The sequence below is a fragment of the Lepidochelys olivacea genome (assembly GCF_965140295.1).
Source record: "Lepidochelys olivacea isolate rLepOli2 genome assembly, chromosome: 28".
Lineage (NCBI taxonomy): Eukaryota > Metazoa > Chordata > Testudines > Cheloniidae > Lepidochelys > Lepidochelys olivacea.
Window position 1 is genome coordinate 31,573 of NC_140438.1, and position 22,173 is coordinate 53,745.

Sequence of the window (22,173 nt, forward strand, 5' to 3'; positions counted from 1 at the left end):
CATGGGTTAATGCACACAGCATTTATCTCATGGAGCAACAGTGACACTAGGTGGCTAATCCAGATAATGCACAAAGCATTTCCTTCATGGAAAAAGAAAAGGAGTACCTGTGGCACCTTAGAGACTAACCAATTTATTTGAGCATAAGCTTTCGTGAGCCACAGCTCATTTCATCAGATGGAGCAACTGTGGATTACCCTGAGTGACCACCCACTGTCACTGTTGCTCCATGAGGGAAATGCTGTGTGCATTACCTAGAGTGGCCACCTGGCATCACTAAAATATTTCCCGCATGGAACAAGAGTGAAACCAGGTGGCCAATCCAGGTAATGCACAAACCATTTCCCTCATCAAGGGAGAGAGGCAACGAGGGGCCACTTGGGTTAATGCACAACGCACTTCCCTCATGGAGCAACAGTGACACTGGGTGGCCAGTTGCACGAATGCACAAAGCATTTCCCTTATGGAACAACAGTGACAATCATAGAATATCAGGGTTGGAAGGGACCTCAGGAGGTCATCCAGTCCAACCCCCTGCTCAAAGCAGGACCAATCCCCAACTAAATCATCCCAGCCAGGGCTTTGTCAAGCCTGACCTTAAAAACCTTTAAGGAAGGAGATTCCACCACCTCCCTAGGTAACGCATTCCAGTGTTTCGCCACCCTTCTAGTGAAATAGTATTTCGTAATATCCAACCTAAACCTCTCCCACTGCAACTTGAGACCATTACTCCTCGTTCTGTCATCCGCTACCACTGAGAACAGTCTAGATCCATCCTCTTTGGAACCCCTTTTCAGGTAGTTGAAAGCAGCTATCAAATCCCCCCTCATTCTTCTCTTCTGCAGACAAAACATAGAATCATAGAATCATAGAATATCAGGGTTGGAAGGGATCCCTGAAGGTCATCTAGTCCAACCCCCTGCTTGAAGCAGGACCAATTCCCAGTTAAATCATCCCAGCCAGGGCTTTGTCAAGCCTGACCTTAAAAACCTCTAAGGAAGGAGATTCTACCACCTCCCTAGGTAACGCATTCCAGTGTTTCACCACCCTCTTAGTGAAAAAGTTTTTCCTAATATCCAATCTAAACCTCCCCCACTGCAACTTGAGACCATTACTCCTCGTTCTGTCATCTGCTACCATTGAGAACAGTCTAGAGCCATCCTCTTTGGAACCCCCTTTCAGGTAGTTGAAAGCAGCTATCAAATCCCCCCTCATTCTTCTCTTCTGCCGGCTAAACAATCCCAGCTCCCTCAGCCTCTCCTCATAAGTCATGCGTTCCAGTCCCCTAATAATTTTTGTTGCCCTTCGCTGGACTCTTTCCAATTTTTCCACATCCTTCTTGTAGTGTGGAGCCCAAAACTGGACACAGTACTCTAGATGAGGCCTCACCGATGTCCAATAGAGGGGAACCATCACGTCCCTCGATCTGCTCGCTATGCCCCTACTTATACATCCCAAAATGCCATTGGCCTTCTTGGCAACAAGGGCACACTGCTGACTCATATCCAGCTTCTCGTCCACTGTCACCCCTAGGTCCTTTTCTGCAGAACTGTTGCCGAGCCATTCGGTCCCTAGTCTGTAGCGGTGCATGGGGTTCTTCCGTCCTAAGTGCAGAACTCTGCACTTGTCCTTGTTAAACCTCATCACATTTCTTTTGGCCCAATCCTCTAATTTGTCGAGGGCCCTCTGTATCCTATCCCTGCCCTCCAGCGTATCTACCTCTCCTCCCAGTTTAGTGTCATCTGCAAACTTGCTGAGAGTGCAATCCACACCATCCTCCAGATCATTTATGAAGATATTGAACAAAACCAACCTGAGGACCGACCCTTGGGGCACTCCACTTGATACCGGCTGCCAACTAGACATGGAGCCATTGATCACTACCCGTTGAGGAAAAATGGGGGTGAGGGCTGCACTGTGGGGTAGAGGAGTGTAGGGTTCCCAAGGTGTACTGAAGCAATGTGGGATTCAGAAGCCCCAGAGAGGAAGGCAGGGGAGGGCAAACTTTTTGGCCTGAGGGCCACATTGGGTTTCCAAAATTGTATGGAGGGCTGGTTAGGGGAGGCTGTGTCTCCCCAAACAGCCAGGCGTGGCCCGGTCCCTGCCTCCTGTCCGACCCCGCTCCTTCTTGCCCCCTGACGCCCGCCTCCCAGGACTCCTGCCCCATCCAACCCCCCCATCCCGTGACCATCCCTGAACCCCATCCAACCCTCCCATCCCCTGACCACCCCTGAACCGCACACCCCTGACTGCCACCTGCCGCCCTATCCAACACCCCTCCCATTCCTGACTTGCCCCCCAGGACCCCGATCCCCGACCCGACTGCCCCCTGCCGCCCCATCCAACCCCCCCCTCCTTCCTGACTGGCCCTCCAGGACCCCTGCCCCCATTCACCCCCCCCATTCCCCACCCCTGCCCCTGACCACCACCCCCAAATCCCCTGCCCTCTGTCCAGCCCCCCCGCTCCCTGCCCCCTTACCGCACTGCCCGGAGCACCGGTGGCTGGTGGCACTACAGCTGCGTGGCCCAGAGCACCGGGTCAGGTTGCGGCTCTGCAACTGCTCTGCCTGTCCGCACAGAGTCACGCCGGCGGCGCGGCACACTGAGGCTGCAGGGAAGGGGCCGGGGACTAGCCTCCCAGGCCAGGAGCCAGGCAGGAGGGTCCCTCAGGCCCGATGTGGCTCACAGGCCGTAATTTGTCCACCTCTGGAGTAAGGGCAGGGTGGCCGGGGGTTGGAGGTCCCCAGGGTGGCTGGGAAGGGGAACCCGGCAGATTCAAGAGGGAACAGGAATTGGAGAGGGAAACCTGGCAGGCTGTGGATGGCGTGGTGGAGTGCGGAGCTGGGAAAGTGGGGCCCAGCAATGGAGAACTAGGTTGGAGGGGTTTGGGGTGTAGGGATGGGGTGTCATGGAGGATGTTGGGGTGCCCTGCGATGGGGAAGCAGATGGGGTGGATCAGGAGGGCCAAGGGAAAGTCCAGGTAAAGGGGGCAGCTTGAGGTGGGGTGAGCGGAGTGTTGGCAAGCCTGGGGATGCGGGAGCAGGTTGGAGGATGTGGAATGGGTCCTTGTGGGGAGCACTGAAGGAGATGCTGTGTGTATTACCTCGAGTGGCCACCTGGGGTCACTAAGCATTTCCCACATGGAGCAAGAGTGAAACCACGTGGCCAATCCAGGTAATGCACAAACCATTTCCCTCATCAAGGGACAGTGAAACCAGGTGGCCACTTGCTGTAGTGCACAAAGCATTTCCCGTATGGAGCAACAGTGACACTGGGTGGCCACTCCGAGGAATGCACAAAGCGTTTCCCTCATGTTGCAAGAGTGACACTGGGAGAGGCGAGTGAGGGAGTTGGCCAACACATTACAGGAGAGAGAGGGAGGGAGGCAGTAAAACATTGGAGGAAGGTAAGTCGTCCTACTAGATCCAACCTTCTGCTGCGGAGGACACACGACTCCTGGCCAGAGAAATGAGCAACCCCTGAAGTTGGGGACCTCGTCTCCCTCGTAACCACAGCTCATCAGGATCCTTTTCTTACAAACCCAGCCCCAGTCAGTGGGGCTTCCCTACCTGGAGCCAGACTGGTTTGGTGATTGCTCTGCTCACAACCTGACACTTATCTCACAGAGTGGCGGCTGTTCCGCTCCCAGATGGACGGCTTTTGCTTGGCATCAACAATTCTTGCGGTCTTGTCGCTCTGGCTCCCATCCCATCGCATGAGGGCAGTAGACTCTGACACGTGACTTTTTCTCCCTAAACCCAGCACATGGGAAAAACATCTAAGTTACCATCTTGGCAATTGGGGTTGGGGTGTAGGGATGGAGTGGCACTCCCAGCAGCCTCAGCTGGGCACAAGGCAATGGGTGTGCTGTGGCTTGGGGGGGAAAGGGACCGGGGGATGAGCAGAGGGATTGGGGCTCCCTGCACTGCTGGGGGGGGAGTTGGGGTGAGGCCCAGCTGGGGTGAAGTGGGGGCAGGTTGGTTTAGGACCCGCTGAGGAGATCTGGGCAGGAGGGTTGCAGGGGCAAGGGTAGATGAGGGGATTTTGGATGAGGAGGATGGAGGGTGCAAGATGGAGGGTCCAGGTGTCCCGGGGGGAGGGAATGAGAGGGGTCAGGGGTCTTTATCTAGTGTCTGGGGGGGTAGGAGCAGGAGGTGAAGTGGTTTCAGAGGAGGAAACTGAGACACATAAGCCAAGGGGGAGAATGGCTAAGGCTGCCCCCCTGTAAACGACTGTCCCCAGTCCTGGGGGGAGGGTCACCCATCCCCCTCACCGAGAGGTTGGCTGCACCCCTGGGCAGCACAGCTCAGGGATGCTCCCTCGATGACGTGCTGTTGCACACACTGGGGGCACTTTTCAGCGCAGCTTGTGCTTCCCCTCACCCCCAGGCAGCTAGAAATTTCTGGCTCCTCACTCCATGGTGGAAGACAGCACAAAACGCTCCATCTCCACACCACCTCCAAAGTCCAATAAGCGAGGTAGGCTAAGACACCCTACATCTCTCACAGTGCACCCCTGTACTCCTTTCCCCTCGATCCAACCCCCTGCTTAGTGCCTTGCCCCTGCTGTGACATCTCAGTAAAGAGCTAGGGCAAAAGGGGACCTGCAGAAGTCCTGGGCTATCTCCCCTCCAGCACGGTACAGGTGGTTCAGAGTGAAGGGAAAGGGGAGGAACTTGCCCCCTCTTCCCACATGTTTAGTAGTTTGTGATGTAACAATCCTGCTGTGAAGGTACACATGGAGAAACAGATCTTTCTATACATGATCACAGAGATTCAATGCCCATGACCTGTCCATGACTTTTATTAAAATAACCATGACAAAATCTTAGCTTAACAAAGATGGGTCAATTTGCCACCCCTTCCCCAACACTTTAGTCCCCTGTAGCAAACATGAACCTACCCCTCCCTAGGGTGCTACTTACACTAAAATGACCTAAAAACCCCTACTTATAAATCACTATTGGTTGGCACTCCATTGCCACCCGCACTTCTATGCTGCTGCTGGCCAAACCCTCCCCCCAAAATACAAACCCCAACTCCACCCCCTACCCGGAACCCAACTTGAACCCTTACCCTATATACTGGTCCCTAAACCCCTTAACCAAAACCATAGCCCAATGCTCACCCCAACCCTAAACTCTACCTCTGAACCCAGCCCCTCTAAGCCTGACACCGCTTTAAGCCAGAGCCCAGTTGCCCAGGGTGGGAATGGGGAACAACAGTGCAAACACCCCAGGAATCCTGCTTCTTACGACCACTGGTTTTGAAATGAACCTTTTCTTCCTTTGCATTCCAAAAACCTTCATTGGCGTTGGATGGGTTATTTAGTGACAGGGGTTTACACAATGTAACTGTTTGCTATTAACTTACTGTATCCTGTTACAGTGTTTCAGGACATTTAAGCACCCAATACATTTGGGCATTTAATAATCACTTTGATCTATACTAATACACACATCCATTGGCCTGAATACACTCTGATATAACCTGCCCTGCCAGTGTCACACCTTGTACAAACATTACTGCAATAGTGTGTAGGGCAGTGTGACCCCCAGGGGTCTGTGAGCTGGTTTCAGGAGGTCTTCAGGGCCTTGCAGCTGAAGCCCAGAGCCCCCAAGCCTCCCGCAGGAAAGAAGCCTGGAGCCCCAATGCTCTCCACTCCACAGGGCAAAAGCCCCGAGCCTCCACGACCCAGCAGCTGTAGCCCAGAGCTGTCCCCCACCCAGCAGCTGTAGCCCAGAGACCCGAGCTGCCCGCCTACCCCAGCTGGGCCTTGGAGTTTTTATAGCATGTTGGGGGGGAGGCCTCAGAAAGAAAAAGGTTGAGAACCCCTGGTGTAGGATGTGAACATGGGTGTTAGTCTGTCACAAGAGCCTCTTTCAAAACTACCTTGGGAAACAAATACATGGGCCTTTTGCCCAGTTCTTCGTTACTTACTGTGGAATTCTCTCCCCGATCATGAGACAATATTGACCTAAAACAATCGAGCAGCAGTGTGATTGTGTGCAGTCGCTTCAGTTAGTTGCACAAGTTGGGGTGTGCTCTAGTTCGCCATTTCAGACTGGAGATTTAAAACCAATTGGTAGCACGTCCAATAGCTTGGAGTCGTCTCTCCTGTTGACTGAACTGCACTTGAAGTTTCTCCATGTCACCATGGAGGGAGCAGAGAAAAAGCAAAAATAAAATAAGAAATGACTATTTCAGTAAATAGTCACTTTCTCAAAGTCCCCAGGAAATCTGAGCTACAGTCTGGCAAATAAAATAAATATCTGATTTTATGACCAAATGTCCCGGAAGAGGAAAAACCCACATCACACAAGATACATCCAGTTTCATATAACTAGAAATTCCAGGGCAGGTTAAACATGATGACTGTAGCCTGATTTAGGGTATGCTAATATAAAATAAATTAATGTTATTTTATTTTATTAATTAATAATATTAACAGTATTGGTTTTAGGCTTGCCAATTTGTTTGAACAGAAGATAAAAGTTTTTGTTCCAAATTAGGCTTCATGGAATTTAGTAAGGACACTTGGGGGTATGACAGAAAGCTCACACTGAGACAGATATAGGCTTAAAGAGTTTTTATTAAAATTTATAATAGTAAGTAAATGGTAAAATACCCAGAGTTACAAAGTTACAATTGCATTACTGCTATTCAAAAGATACATATGATAATATAGTATTATATGCTACAAAGCTTTGGTCAATACACTCACACCCTTCCTTGATAACCTGGGGGTAAGATACACAGGACCAGCCTTGCAGTTCAGGTTTCTCAATTCTTGATGCAGAGCTTAGAAAAACTAATGCTAAGAGCTAACTTAGGGTTTACTTGACTAACTTAAACTTAAAACCTAATAAAACAAAACTCAGAATAAAAGAAACCAAGCTGAGCCTAGTTCCCTTGAAACTTAAAGTTTAAGAAGAACAAGTATAGCCTACCAATAGTAGTAGCCATTGTAGATAGAATAGATAGAGTGAGTGTAAGACAGAGTAAGTGAAAATGACAGAGCGGAGTGAAGTACTCTAGCGAGGTGGGTAACCTCTTTTATAGGGCACAAGTGCTGGAAATCCTCCCTCCTATGCCCAAATTTTATTCCTCACCCACAAACGTTAGGGTACACTTACCCCATAGGCAGTAGGTTTGTGCGTATTGATGACACATATATTCGCACGTTAAGTTTCCTTGTGATGTACCTGTTAAGTCTGTGGGTACCACATTAAAAAAAACCCCTCTATGCCATTCTTCATTATCTGTTGGTCTAGACAGAAGGTTATAGACATGTGTGTAAATACTTATTTATTTAGGTAACAAGATAGGTCTCTTTCGTTACAGCCAAACTTACTTTAATATAAATCTCTAAACCTATTACAATAAACCAAATACTTAAACGTATACGAAAAAAATATATCTATGCAAGCAAGCAGGTTAGTCCTACTGGCTACACGACTCAGAATCAGGACAAGAGATTCTCCCATTGCATTCTCCTCTGAGCCATTCAAACCTCCTTCACTCATTAGTATTGAGTCATACTATTTACAAAACCTCTAGCATCGTCATAATTGAAAAAAACAAAAAACAAACCAACCAACCAGCCTCCCCATCTGCAAACAATCCCATCTCAGTAGGAAAAGTCCTACAACAGGCTTTGCCAGCAGTTGGAAACTGGGATTTAAACTCCAAATGATCTCACTGTATTTCAGATCCATTCAAATTCCCCATCCAGGTCTGAATGCATCCGATGAAGTGAGCTGTAGCTCACGAAAGCTTCTGCTCGAATAAATTTGTTCGTCTCTAAGGTGCCACAAGTACTCTTGCGAATACAGATTAACCCGACTGCTACTCCATCCAGGTCTGTGATACTTCCATCTCAGGCCCTAAATTACTGTTTTAGGAGCAAAGAAAACAAACTGTGATCCATAAACAGAGGGCTGAGAACTCTGAATCATAGGACACATTGAACAGTGGAACTGTAGAAAGTGGAGAAGATCAATTCTACATAGCTCAACAAGAGGAAACACTGCTGGGGTAATTCAGCAGGTGAGAATCCCTCCGACTCACCACTTCAGGTGTCACAGAGGTTGAAAACACACACTCTTCCCCCCCTCTCCCCAAGTCACAGAGTCACCAGGCAATGCTCTGGAACTACTCCATGTGAAGCAAGTCAGGACTCTGTGGGGAGCATGTCTCCTCTCTCTCAGCACACTGTCACCAGGGCAAGAAGCTTACACAACTTCGATCTTCCTGGGTCTGACCTCGAAGTATTCAGCATCCCCTTCCACACCGTGTGCTTCCCGCAGCGAGTCCACCTGGATGGGGCTCCTGGGGAACCCAGAGGGCCCTGCCCCCCAGCTCCGCACTGACTCTCAGCCAGCCAGTAAAAACAAGGTTTATTTTTCGACAGGAGCACGGCATACAACAGAACTTGTTAGCACAGAAATCTGTGACTTTCGGCCAAGTCCATCTTGGGGAGTCGTGGGCCAGATGCCCTGGACTCCCTCTCTTCCAGTTCCCCCAAGCAGACTGCCAGCTTCCAGCAACCCGAAGTCAGACACCCCCATTGCTCCTCCTCCTTGTCTTTATCTTGCTTCCTGGGCAAAGAGTCACCTGGTTGCACCCCATTCCTGGGTCTCAGGTTACGAAGGGCACCGTGTCACAGGTTCCGTCACAGAGACCCCCTTGGGACTGTCATGTGATGTGCTGCAATGACCTCTGAGCCCATTTTACCTGCCAGCCTGGGACTTCCAGAATCCTGTCTTGTTGAGCCAGACATGCTAGCCTGCTGCAACACAGACCCAGGGTCTGAACCACGCCCCAAAAGCTGCAGGCTTTAAGTGAAAACAGCTCAGCAGCTTACTTGTCTCCAGCACCCAGACACCAAGTTCCCAATGGGATCCAAACCCCCAAATAAATCCATTTTACTCTGTATAAAGCTTATACAGAGTAAATTCATAAATTGTCCACCCTCTATAACACTGATAGAGAGATCATAGAATATCAGAGTTGGAAGGGACCTCAGGAGAGCATATAATCCAACCCACTGCTCAAAGCAGGAGCTATCCCCAACTTTTTTTGCCCCAGATCCCTAAATGGCCCCCTCAAGGATTGAACTCACAACCCTAGGTTTAGCAGGCCAATGCTCAAACCACTGAGCTATCCCTTCCCCAGATATGCACAGCTGTTTGCTCCCCCAGGTATTCATCACTTACTCTGGGTTTATTAATAAACAAAAATGATGTTAAGTATAAAAATCAGGATTTAAGTGGTTTCAAGTAATAACAGACAGAACAAAGTAAGTCACACAGCAAAATAAAGCAAAAACACGCAAGTCTAAGCCTAATACATTAAGAAATTGATTACAGGTAATATCTCACCCTCAGAGATGTTCCAATAAACTTCTTTCACAGATTAGACTCATTCCTAGTCTGGGCCCGATCCTTTCACCAGGTAGTGTTAGTTCCAGCAGACATCTCAGGTGGTAAGCAGCGGATTTCTCATGACTGACCCCCTTTGTCCTGCTCCACCCCCTTTTATAGCTTTGGCACAAGGCAGGAATCTTTTGTCTCTCTGCGTCCCCACCCCTCCTTCTAAATGGAAAAGTACCAGGTTTAAGATGGATTTCATTTTCAGGTGACAGTCACATGTCACTGTAAGACCCCTAGTCTCCATTCCCCATGGGCTGGCCCACACGTACACAGGAAGGCTTTCAAGTAACTTAGGCCACTTACAACTGATTGTTTCTGGAGCACCCTTAATGGCCTCCACTTAATATGTTTACATCAGTGATACAAGTTTATAGCTTATTCTCCTACCTCAAGATAATACATAATACATGCAAACAAATAGGATGAACACTTCATAGATTACGAGCTTTCTAATGACACCACACAAGGGGTATTTAGTGTAAAGCAAATTCCAGTTCTGTCATATACATAAGCATATTTCTATAAAGCATAGAGACTGCAACGTCACACAGCCTCACCAGCCCCAGACGTCTCAGCCAAAGTCATACACCCCTATTCCCACCACCGAGGTATGGGTGCAGCACACAGGAAAACTGAAGCACACACAGTATTCATGCAAAACAGTAAAACTCACATAGGCTTGACAGCAAGAATCACAAACAACATAAGGGAAAATCCCCACTTAGTCACACCCTCTATCCCTGCAACTTCTCTGTTACATTTACATTGAGAAAAATGGTACAAAACCCAATTGCTATTGAGCAGAACCCAGGGCAATGTGGGAACAACTGGGAATGAGGCAATCTGTCCCTAATGGGCGAACCTGAAGACTAACAATCACTTTGTAGTAGGAGGAAAAGTATAAACGTGATGCTCCAAATTTGGTTAGACTAGGAAAAGTGCTGGAATTTGTGTCCAGTGGTGAGGAAATTTGCTACGTTACCCTGGCCGCTACATGGGCTATTTTCTTTCTTGAAAAAATAGTTGTGTTTTTACATCAGGATCACTAATTCAATCTAGCTAACTCCATGGAAAAGCCTAGTGGAGTCAAGGCCCAGGTAGATTTAACCTCCATGTACCTAGTAAAGGTCACTCCTGGTTTCCCCACCTGGGACTGATGGACATTCTTGTTGGAGGGACGCACACTTCCATGACACAGAACAAAGGAGCTGATGAAAAACACTGTGGGCTTCACTCCAAGGAAGGGTGAGCTGCAAAAGGGAAAAGCAGACAACTCACCTGAAGGAGCTGAGACGCCACAAGTGCTGCCTTAAAGTTCACTACTTGGGAATTAGGAAAAAGAAAAAAACATCTTTTCTGAGCCCTAGACAAGATTTTCATGGTGTTTATCTCCCTTGCAGCTTCTCTGGTGATAAATAAGAGAAAAGCTGTGATGGAAGAATTTCCCGCACTCACAGCATTCATCGGGTTCTCTCTCCTGTGTGGATCCTCTGATGCGTAATAAGGCCTGAGCTCTGAGCAAAGGTTTTCCCGCACTCACAGCATTTATAGGGTTTCTCTCCTGTGTGCTTCCTCTGATGTGTAATAAGCTCTGGTCTCCCAGCGAAGGTTTTGCCGCACTCACAGCATTCATAGGGTTTCTCTCCTGTGTGGATCCTCTGATGTACGATAAGGCCTGAGCTCTGAGAGAAGGTTTTCCCACACTCACAGCATTCATAAGGTTTCTGCCCTGTGTGGATCCTCTGATGGCGAATAAGGTGTGAGCTCTGAATGAAGGTTTTCCCGCACTCACAGCATACATAGGGTTTCTCTCCTGTATGGATTCTCTGATGGCGAATAAGGTGTGAGCTCCGAGTGAAGGTTTTGCCGCACTCACAGCATTCATAGGGTTTCTCCCCTGTGTGGATCCTCTGATGTGTAATAAGGCCTGAGCTCCAAGCGAAGGTTTTCCCGCATTCACAGCATTCATAGGGTTTCTCCCCTGTGTGGATCCTCTGATGCCCAGTAAGGCCTGAGCTCCAAGCGAAGGTTTTCCCACACTCACAGCATGCATAAGGTTTTTCTCTTGTGTGGCTCCTCTGATGTGTAATAAGGCCTGAGCTCCGAGCGAAGCTTTTCCCACACTCACAGCATTCATAGGGTTTCTCCCCTGTGTGGATCCTCTGATGGCGAATAAGGTGTGAGTGTTGAGTGAAGGTTTTCCCACACTCACAGCATCTCACTCTGGTGTGGATTCTCTGATGGGTAATAAGGTGTGAGCGCCTCCTGAACTTTTTCCCACACTCAAAGCCCGTGTTATTTCTCTCTCCCGTCAGGATTCTCTGCGGGGACGTGGTTTCCTTGAGACCTTTGTGAGTTCCCCGATAATTAACAGCTATTCCAACTGTCTGCACTGTCTGGTTTCCCTGCCCCTTCTCTGGCCTGTGCTGCCCCTGAGAGCCTTTTCCCTGCTCACAACTCCTGGACACACTCCCTTTGCATCTTTGCAATAACGTCCCCTGCGGTTCCACTTGCTCCTCTTCCTGCTGAGGATTCTGCTCCACGGTCTCTCTCACCATCCCATCACCTGCTGGGACAGAGAAAGGAAAACCTCAGAAACCAGAAGTGAAAAGCGGGGAACAAACTAAGAGAATAGCTGGAGATGGAGAAAAATCAGGGACTGAATTTCCCCCAACTCTTCCCCAAAGGGCTGAGAGGAGAGGATCAATTCTGCATCCAGTTCCCATCCAAACACTCCCCAGGGAGAAGGGAGTTTGGGGAGGGAACTACTGCCAGGAGTTAGGATGGGTAGGGAGCCATGAACAGTATCTGCCCTGAGGATATGACACCTGCTGGGGACCATCCTGAACCCAGAGACCTCACAAGGTCTTTGTTGGGAATCCCAGCTGTTTCCTTCAAGCACTGAGTAAGTTTAATCATCCCTCACCCACTCGGCTGCCTCTCAGGATCTCTCTTTCCTTTGAGCCCCGGAGATCTGGGGCCCACGGCTCTTCCCCTCGTTCCAGCTGGGAGATGACATCGGGTTTGGAAACTGGAAACCCTGCTCAGGGGAAAGACGACCAGTGAGATCAGATAACAGCAAAAGAAGAAGTTACTCAACTTGTGCATCAACGATGGTTCTTTGAGATGTGCCTCCCTGTGGGTGCTCCACTGTAGGTGCTAGCCCATTAAAAACAGCTGTGTAGACCAGTGGCTTTCCACACTACTGTGCCCCTTCCAGGAGTCTGATTTGTCTTGCAAATTACACCAAGTTACACCTCATTTAAAAACTACTTGCTTATAAAATCAGATATAAAAATACAAAAGTGCCATTGCACACCATGAATTGCTGACTTGCTCATTTTTACCATATAATTATAAAATAAATAATCGAAATATAAATATAGTACTTACATTTCAGTGTATATGTCAAGGTTCCTTCCCCACTCTGTACTCTAGGGTACAGATGTGGGGACCTGCATAAAAGACCCCCTAAGCTTATTCTTACCAGCTTAGGTAAAAAACTTCCCCAAGGTATAAACTTTGCCTTGTCCTTGAACGCTATGCTGCCACCATCAAGCATGTTAAACAAAGAACAAGGAAAGAGCCCACTTAGAGACGTCTTCCCCCAAAATATCCCCCCAAGCCCTATACCCCCTTCCCTGGGGAAGGCTTGATAAAAATCCTCACCAATTTGTACAGGGGAACACAGACCCAAACCCTTTGATCTTAAGAATAATGAAAAAGCAATCAGGTTCTTAAAAGAAGAATTTTTATTAAAGAAAAGGTAAAAGAATCACCTCTGTAAAATCAGGATAGTAAATACCTTACAGGGTAATGAGATTCAAAACATAGAGAATCCCTCTAGGCAAAACCTTAAGTTACAAAAAGACACAAAAACAGGAACATACATTCCATTCAGCACAGCTTATTTTACCAGCCATTAAACAAAAGGAAATCTAACGCATTTCTAGCTAGATTACTTACTAACAGAAGTTCTGAGACTGCATTTCTGATCCGTTCCCGGCAAAAGCATCACACAGACAGAGAGACCCTTTGTTTCCCCCCCTCCAGCTTTGAAAGTATCTTGTCTCCTCAATGGTCATTTTGGTCAGGTGCCCACGAGGTTATTTTAGCTTAACAACCCTTTACAGGTGAAAGGGTTTTGCCTCTGGTCAGGAGGGATTTTATAGCACTGTATACAGAAAGGTGGTTACCCTTCCCTTTATTCTTATGACAGCATAGTATATAGATCAGCATAAGCAAGTCATTGTATGAAATTTTACTTTGTACTGACTTAGCTAGTGATTTTTCCATAGCAACTCTGGAAGACCTCTGCGTACCCCAGGGGTACACAGACCACTGGTGTAGACACTGCAGCTCAGGCTTAAGAGACTGAGCTCCAGAACAATCTGCAACCTCTCTCTCTCTCTCTGTGTTGCCTTGTTTTTTTGCCCTGGATAGCAGCAAACTTAAGCCCAGTCTGTTTGTACCCTAATACCTGTGTCCCAAAGTGCAGTGCAGTTGTGTTCCCGTGTTCTGCTTCCCTTGGACCCAGTCATTACACATTAACCTCCAGGAGACTTCCATTGTCCAGTGTGCTTCATACATATGTGGATAGTCCTTGATAGTGTTTCCATGTAAATGGAGACAGGCCTATGATACTTCAACAGGAATCACATCCCCATCCCAGAAGAGGAATTCACTCCTTCACACCCAGTGGCTAACAAAGCAGATTGAGAGGGAAGCTGACCTAACATATTTTTCATTAAAAAAACCTACTAAATAAAGCTGCCATTCTCCAGAGGGAGACAAGGTCAAAGTGAAGGGCTAGGATAATGAAACATAAAATCACAGAAACACATGGGGTAAAAGGACCTCAAGATGTTAGCTAGTTCATCCTCCAGCCCGGAGACAGGACCAAGTATACACAGACCATCGGTCTAACCTCTTCTTAAAAACCTCCAGTGACCAAGATTCCACAACCTCTCTTGGTAACGTATTCCTGTACTTATCTATATGCACAGCTGGAAAGTTTTTCCTAATATCCAACCTAAACATCCCATGCTGCAGAACAAGCCAGTTTCTACCTCTCCCTACCCTCACCCTAAGCAGGAGAGGATAAGGGAAGATCAGATTTCAAGAAGACGACCATGGTCAGTGGTGTCAGACAGCTGACAGGTCAAGGAGGAGGAGGAGGATGGAGTGCTGGTTCTGAGCTTCGCCTAGGGACCGGTCATTAGAGACTTCAGCAAAAACAGCCTCGGTGAAGAGCTACAATCTCTGACTCCCTGAATCCTTCCCTTCCTACCCCTCACCAGACCCCCCTGTGATGGGTTGGGTCACAGAGACCCTCTGGTCACCGAAGGTGCTGGAACTACCTCTGAGCCCATTGCTCTGTCAGTTAGTGATGTCAAAAATTGCATCCCCACCTGACATAAATTGCAGCAAAAACTGTAGTGTCAACATAGTTACAGTGGCTAAAAAGTCCATTAAACAGAAAACCAAGAAAATTAAAGGCCCATAAAGTACATTAAGCAGAGTTAAGGATGCCTAGTGCTGCCTCGTGCCCTTCCAGCATGTGGATGGTGGTGAAAAATAAAACCTCTGAAAATCAGGAAATGAAGAATTAAACTACACACCACACCTGCAATGTAACCTTAACTTCGCCCCTACCCCCTAGCCCTGGAGCTGGAAAATATCATTGGGAATAGGTCAGGAAGGGTGGTGCCAAGGTTACCAAACTACCCAAGGAAGGGGAAAATTTTCCATCTCTTGAAGTCTTCAAGTCAGGACAGGATGCCTTTCTGGAAGATGTTTTCGTCAAACACAAGGAATTCAGCGCACTACAATGGTAACTAGATGAAACTCCATGGCCTGTATTACACAGGAGGTCAGACTAGATGACCTAATAGTCTCCCCCAGCCTTAAAATTTATTGATCAACAGAAGGAAGGACTAAGAACATGCCGCTGTGTGTTTTACATTCCTCAGATTTGAATACCAGCATTTCTCCCCATTCACCCCAGCAGTGTGCACCGTGCCAGCTGCAGCTTTAACTGAACGGTGGAGGGACTAGTTGGAGCAGCTGGGCAGAGCTGTGCCATGGAGAGAGGTGCACATGAAACTGTAAGGAACGGGTATTCCTCATTTCAATGCTGAGCGGCGTAGGCAGCGTCAATAAAGGCGCACAAGGGCATGTTCTTGCCACAAGGATTGTCAGCAGGCTGGTGCCGTACATGCTAGGGGTCTCCAGGGCTCAGTAAGGGGTAAGTGAAGGCAACGACTCAGAAGGAATCCTCATTGGAAGGGTAAAGGGTTGGTGACATTATGGAAGTCTGAGATGGACTGTGCGCAGTAGGCTCAGTGTCTGAGTGCAGGCCAGAGGTAGGCAGCTTCCGTTCCCTACATCAGACCGAATCCCAAGTTTTGCCCTAGCAAAGAGACGGTGTTAGCGTTTGTGCTGTCCTGCGCCTGTGCTCTGCTCCCAAAAATCGCAGCCCCACCTGACATAAATTGCCTCAAAAACTGTAGTGTCAACATAGATACAGTGGCTAAAAAGTCCATTCAACAGAAAACCAAGGAAATTAAAGGCCCATAAAGTACATTAAGCAGAGTTAAGGATGCCTAGTGCTGCCTCGTGCCCTTCCAGCATGTGGAAAGAGACGGTGTTAGCGTTCGTGCTGTCCTGCGCCTGTGCTCTGCTCCCAAAGCGTTCTGTAGCGGGGAGGGTCGAGTGCTAAGTCTGTGTGTCATTGGCCTGTCAGGGGGTTGCTGAAACAGGGAAAAACTGAGGGTGCAATGTGAACCTTAACTCTTCATTTCTCCTTCTAAGAACCGAGGGGACAGGAATCCTTACCCAGCGAGGTCACATTCTTATAGTTCTCCTGCATGACATCTCCGTAGAGGGCTCTCTGAGCGGGGTCCAGCAGAGCCCACTCTTCCTCAGTGAAATACACAGCCACCTCCTCGAAAGTCACCGGCCCCTGAAAGAGCAAGAGCCCCCCACTCTGCACCTGCTGCCCAGTGACAACCCCACCGTTCACAGGGGAGGAGGGCCAATCACATGGAAGCTCTGGGAGGCAGGCAGGCAGGCTCCGACCCCCTCTCCATCAGAGCAGCCAGGAGGCATCAGGGTGAGGGGAGAAAGAGAGAGAGCCAGACAGAGATGGCCAGGGTCTTCACAGTCAACACTCACCTACCAGTCAGAAGTGGATACAAGAGATAGAGCCCCCAGGAGAGTCCAGGGACAGCCAGTCCCCTGGTAGGAATCCCAACTCCCGTCCCCGTGCCAGCAGTTGGATGGAAAGGGATGGGGTGTCTTCCCTGGGCCTCACTGGAGGTTACCCTCTGGCTATTAAGTTCAGACTCCAGTATTGGAGTCTGGTACATTTCCCCAGCCCAGTCCAGGGGGGTATTTCCTGCTTGACAAATTAGGGAATTTCCACCCACAAACCCCATGGGTCTGTTGCTAGAATCTAGGCCCCACTGTAAACAAATCCCAGCAAGTCCCCCTCCCTTTCTCCAGCCTGTGTATTTCCTGCCCCCTCCCACCTGCCGACCACCCACAGAAGCACCCACCTCCTATGTCTTTACTGCCCTTCTCCTGCCAACAGGAGCCCACCAGCAACTCCCCGATAATCCCTACCTGAACTGGCCCCACAGCAGCCATTTCCCTTCCCTGGTCCCTGGAAGGATGGGACGTAACGTTGCAGCCTGTCAGGGCAAGAAGGGGACGTGTCAGAACAGGACAGTAACGTCATATCACAATTCCCCGTGGCTCTTTCCCTGCAGACTGATGTTCTCGATTCTGTCATGCAAATAAGAGAAATATTCAAAACACAATTAGTAATGGGGAGGGATGGGGGAAAGACATGGGACTTTAACTACCCAGACATCCGTAGAAAAGGTATTCAAACAAACACAAAGTGTCCAATAAGTTCTTGGAATGTGTTGGGGACACCTGTTTGCTTCAGAAGATGGACGTAGTAACCAGGGGGATGGGCATTTTAGGGTTGATTCTGACTAAAAGGCGGGAGTTAGTTAGGAAATGGAAGGTATCTGGCTGGTGAATCTTGCCCACATGCTCAAGGTTCAGCTGATGGCCATATTTCGGGTCGGGAAGGAATTTTCCTCCAGGGCAGATTGGAAGAGGCCCTGGTGGTTTTTCACCTTCCTCTGTAGCATGGAGCACGGGTCACTTGCTGAAGGATTCTCTGCACTTTGAAGTCTTTAAAGCATGATTTGAGGACTTCAATAGCTCAGACATAGGTGAGAGGTATATTGCAGGAGTGGGTGGGTGAGATTCTGTGGCCTGCATTGTGCAGGAGGTCAGACTAGATGATCATAATGGTCCCTTCTGACCTTAATATCTATGAATCTATATGGGTGAAAGTGTTCATAAAATGATGATTTTGTGATTCTAAGAGAAGGAAAGTGTTAGAGCAGGAAAATAAGGACAACGGACTTCAAAAAAGCAGACTTCAACAAACTGTGAAAACTGGTATGTGAGTGTGACATTTCCCTCCATATTCTTTATGAAAATATGCTTATGAAATGAATAGGCGATAACGGAGATGTACTCTGTGCAAGATAGGTCTTGTAAGATATCATTGGAAAGGTTATAATTTACTGACTACGATTATCCAATTTGTGTGCACGTATCATTTCTGTATCTGAAGTTGGGAATATTGACTACGCATTTGTATTTCAACTATGCTACTTTGGGTGACGCCCACTGCTCACACTTCAGGTACAACAGTGGAAAAGCCAGACAGGGTGGATGGGCCATCAGCAAGAACAATGGACTGTGAAAAGGCTCCATACTGCCACTAACTCCTGGACGCTGTGATACTACAGAGTCAGGTGGTCTTGTCACCGGATACTCAACATTACCTGGGACTTCTTGTAACTTTCCACTGGAAGGGAAGGGGGATCAAGTTTGGGAAACAAAGGATTCCCACCTTATGTAAATCCTATTTAAGGCTGGGGAGGTAGGCAAATAAAACAACTCCTCTCCAAGGCCTGTCTACCCAAGAAGAAAGACTGCTAAAGCCACCTGAAGAGAAGGCCGGGGGGGGAGGGAGGGGGGGCGGAGAGAAGGGGGGAGTCCAGACTGAGACGGGTCCAGTCTGAAAAGAAATATAACTGGAACTCTGAAACACAGAAACATTGGAACCTGCCTAAAATAACATTTCGGGAAATTACATGGTGTAACCTGTTTTTTAAGTATATTGAGCTTAGCTTGCGTATTTTGCTTTATTCAGTCAGTAATCTGATTTGTTCTGTCTGTTAACTCTTATATTCACCTTTTGTAGTTAATAAACGTATTTCTTGTTTATAATTTAACCCAGTTTATATAATTTCTACCTGCGGGAGGCAAGAAGTTGTGCATATATCCCTCCACATTGAGGGAGGGGGCAAATTTCATAAAATCCTTTGAGTCTGTACCACTTAAAGGGAGTCGGCACCAGAGTGCTGGGGCAAGTCCCTAAGGCTGAGTATTTCCAGAGCGGATCTCTCTCTTTCTGTGCAGCTGAGCAGGGCCCTGCCCGTGTGCTTGGCTGGAACAGGCTTGTGAGCCTAACCCAGCCAGGTAAAGGGTACCGAGGCTGGTAGAATAGGCTGCCTCACTGGCACCCCAGCACATCAGGTGACACCCCAAAGGACCCAAACCTGTCACAGTGAAGTCCCACGGGAATAAGATTCTAAGGAGACTAAAGCTCAGGAGAGCTGGCCGTTGCTCCGTTAATGTGAAATCATAGAATATCAGGGTTGGAAGGGACCTCAGGAGGTCATCTAGTCCAGCCCCCTGCTCAAAGCAGGACCAATCCCCAATTTTTGCCCTATATCACTAAATGGCCCCCTCAAGGATTGAACTCACAACCCTGGGTTTAGCAGGCCAAAGCTCAAACCACTGAGCTATCGGTCATGCTGTCTCTGAGAAACAGCAAACTATCCCAATGGGAAGGAAAGACAGAAAGAATAGTAAACTGCGAATATGGCTCCGATAGGAGCTCTTTCATGACCAGACAATAAAAAGGAATCCTACAAAAACTTGAATCATGGACAAATTGCTGTGGAAGAGTTACACGTTAGATATGTTAAAGTCAGCCATAAAATTCATCTTAGGGCGCTCAAGTAATTAGCTGAAGCAATCTCGGAACCATTAGCAATTATCTTTGAGAACGCCTGGAGAACAGTGAAGACTGGAGAAGGGCAAACAGAGTACCGATCTTTTAAAAGGGGAACAAAGAGGACTGGGGAATAAAGCCAAGTCTCACTTAAATGCCTGGAATGAACCAATTATTAAACCATCAATGTGTAAGCACCTAGAGGCCAGTAAGGTGATAAGTAATAGCCAGCATGGATTTGCAAAAACAAATAATGCCAAGTCAATCTAATTTCCTACTTTCACAGGGGTACTGGACTTATAGATCCAGGGGACACTGTAGATAGGACATATCTTGATTTTAGTCAGGCTTTTGACACAGGCCCCCATGACATTCTCACCGTGAACTAGGGAAATGTGATGTACATGCAAGTGCTATAAAATGGGTGAAAATGTTGTTGAAAGGCTGTACTCAGACAGGAATCATTACTGGTTCACTGTCCAACTGAGAGGATGTATACAATGGGGTGCCCAGGGGCCAGTCCTGGATCTGATATATTCAATATTTTCACTAATTACTTGGATAATGGACTGGAGAGCATGCTGTCTAAATATGCAGATAATAGCAGTTGCGAGGGGTTGCAAGCACATTGGAGGACAGGATTAGAATTCAAGGTAACATTTACAAATTGGAGAAGTGGGCTGAAGGAATGAGATGAAATTCAATAAAGACGACTGCAAAGTACTAGACTTAGGGAAGGAAAACCAAATGCACAACTACGAAGCGTTAGTTACGAGGCAGTACTAGTGAAAACGATCGGCGGTTAGCGTGGATCACAAATTGAATCTGAGTCAACAACGTGACTCACTTGTGAAAAAACCTAATAAAGCACTGGAATAGACTAACAAGAGAGGTGGTGGAATCCCCATCATTAGAGGTTTTTAAGGACAGGTTGGACAAACATCGTAGTGCTGGGGGCTGGTCTAGATGCCCTCTCGTGGTTCATTCCAGCCCTACAGTTCTACAATTCTATGCTGGGGAAACGTCTGGCCACTTGATTACAACCAGCCCCTCCCACGAGCACTAAACCACCGAGACATTTTGAAACCCTCGCAGTAACAAAGTCTGGAAACCGAATGGGAGAGAAGAGCAGAACAAAAGGAGTGACACTGGGGGATTCCCCCTGACATTGTCCCCAGGGCAGCACACTCCTACAGCAGGGGGTACAGGGAGAGTCAGGAGCTGGCTTTTCCTCCCCCTGTACCTCATCTTGTTCGTAGCAAAGTGAATCTGCCAAGGGATGCAGCAATAAACGTGCGTGGGCCGGTCAGAAATCTGGGAATCTCTCTCCCCAGTTATTTCTCCCACTGCCCTTTTCAGTCTCTCTCTCTCTCCTTTTTCTCCTTATGTCTCCCTTCCCCTGTCTCTGGCTGGCAGCCAATCCTGGGGGTTTGCTCTCCTATGGCTGGATCGGCTCCTGAAATTGCTGAAGGGAGGAGAGACATGGGGTGAGGAGGGGCTGTTTGTGCAGAGTCCTTTCATGCCCAGGCCCTGCACGTTCCCTGAGGTCTCGATCAATCACCTGGAGTCTCTGGCTCAGACGTTGGAGTGGGCAGAGCCTTGAGTTGACGTATGGGGCTAATTACAGCTGGAGAAAATCCTCACCTTGGCTGGGCACAGAGGAAGCTTTACTCACAGTCGCTCCCCAGCCCCGATCCTGCTGGGGGAGCAGCAGCTGCTCAGCCTGGGCTCCCAGATCACAATCGAGGCAGCAGCGCCTGAACCAGGAAGCTCAACCCCAATATCCTGAGGCAGAGAAAGAGATGGAGAGAAAGTGAGTAACTTTCCCCCTTTAGCAACAACTGAAACCCCCTCCCCACAGGGACACACCCTGATCGTATCTGCCCCCCATGTTAATTTGGAGTCACTCCCTGTTCTGCCTTGCAGTGACTCCGGATTAACACGCCTCTCAGAGAGACCAGAAACCTGGCTCGGGCAGGAGGAGGCCAGACTCCTTTGAAACGGATCATTGCGCCTGCTCCCGCCCCCCTCGCTGAGAGGGATTCACAGCTACAGTTTTCCATCCCCCCACCACCTGACCCCCCCTTCACACCCTCTGCCCCCCCGCCTGACCCCCCCTTCACATCCTCTGCCCCCCCGCCTGACCCCCCCTTCACACCCTCTGCCCCTCCCCCACCCCTGGCTCCGGGAGTCTCTGTCCGCGCGGCTGCCCCCGCGGCCTCTCCGCCAATCAGCGAGCGGAGCGCCCTCACGCGCGCCGTTAACTGCCTCCGCCCGTCGGTTGGGAAACGTCATTTCCGGCCTGAGGTGCGTCAGAAACTACATCTCCCAGCCTGCCCTGGGGAGCTGCCGAACTCTCGGGCCAGGCCCGCACCCATCCCCCCGTTCATACAGACCCTCCCGCCCCGCCTGGCCGGTCAGACGCGGTGTTGTGTGTCGTGTTGTGTGTCTGTGACATGCTGTGTGTTGTGGGTCGTTGTGTGTGTGTCTCTGTGTGTTGTGTTGTTTTGTGTGTGTGCCATTTTGTGTGTCATGTGACGTGTCGTGTGGGTGTGTGACGTGTTGTGTGTACGTGTGTCGTGTTGTGTGTCATGTTCTGTGTGTAGTGTGTGTGTGACGTGTTGTGTGT

At 48.7% G+C, this 22,173-nt stretch overlaps 1 protein-coding gene across 1 annotated transcript; it reads right to left on the reverse strand.

Annotated features, from left to right (window-relative positions):
* Positions 1 to 6,581: 6,581 nt before the first annotated feature.
* On the reverse strand, positions 6,582 to 21,179 carry LOC311514077 (uncharacterized protein). The gene is made up of 5 exons (XM_084616400.1): positions 21,106 to 21,179; positions 17,060 to 17,127; positions 16,271 to 16,397; positions 12,360 to 12,473; positions 6,582 to 12,002 (listed from the first exon to the last, which is right to left on the reverse strand). Exons 2-5 carry the CDS (start codon positions 17,081 to 17,083, stop codon positions 10,894 to 10,896), a joined length of 1,374 nt encoding a protein of 457 aa, XP_084472526.1. The 5' UTR covers positions 17,084 to 17,127; positions 21,106 to 21,179; the 3' UTR covers positions 6,582 to 10,893.
* Positions 21,180 to 22,173: the final 994 nt, after the last annotated feature.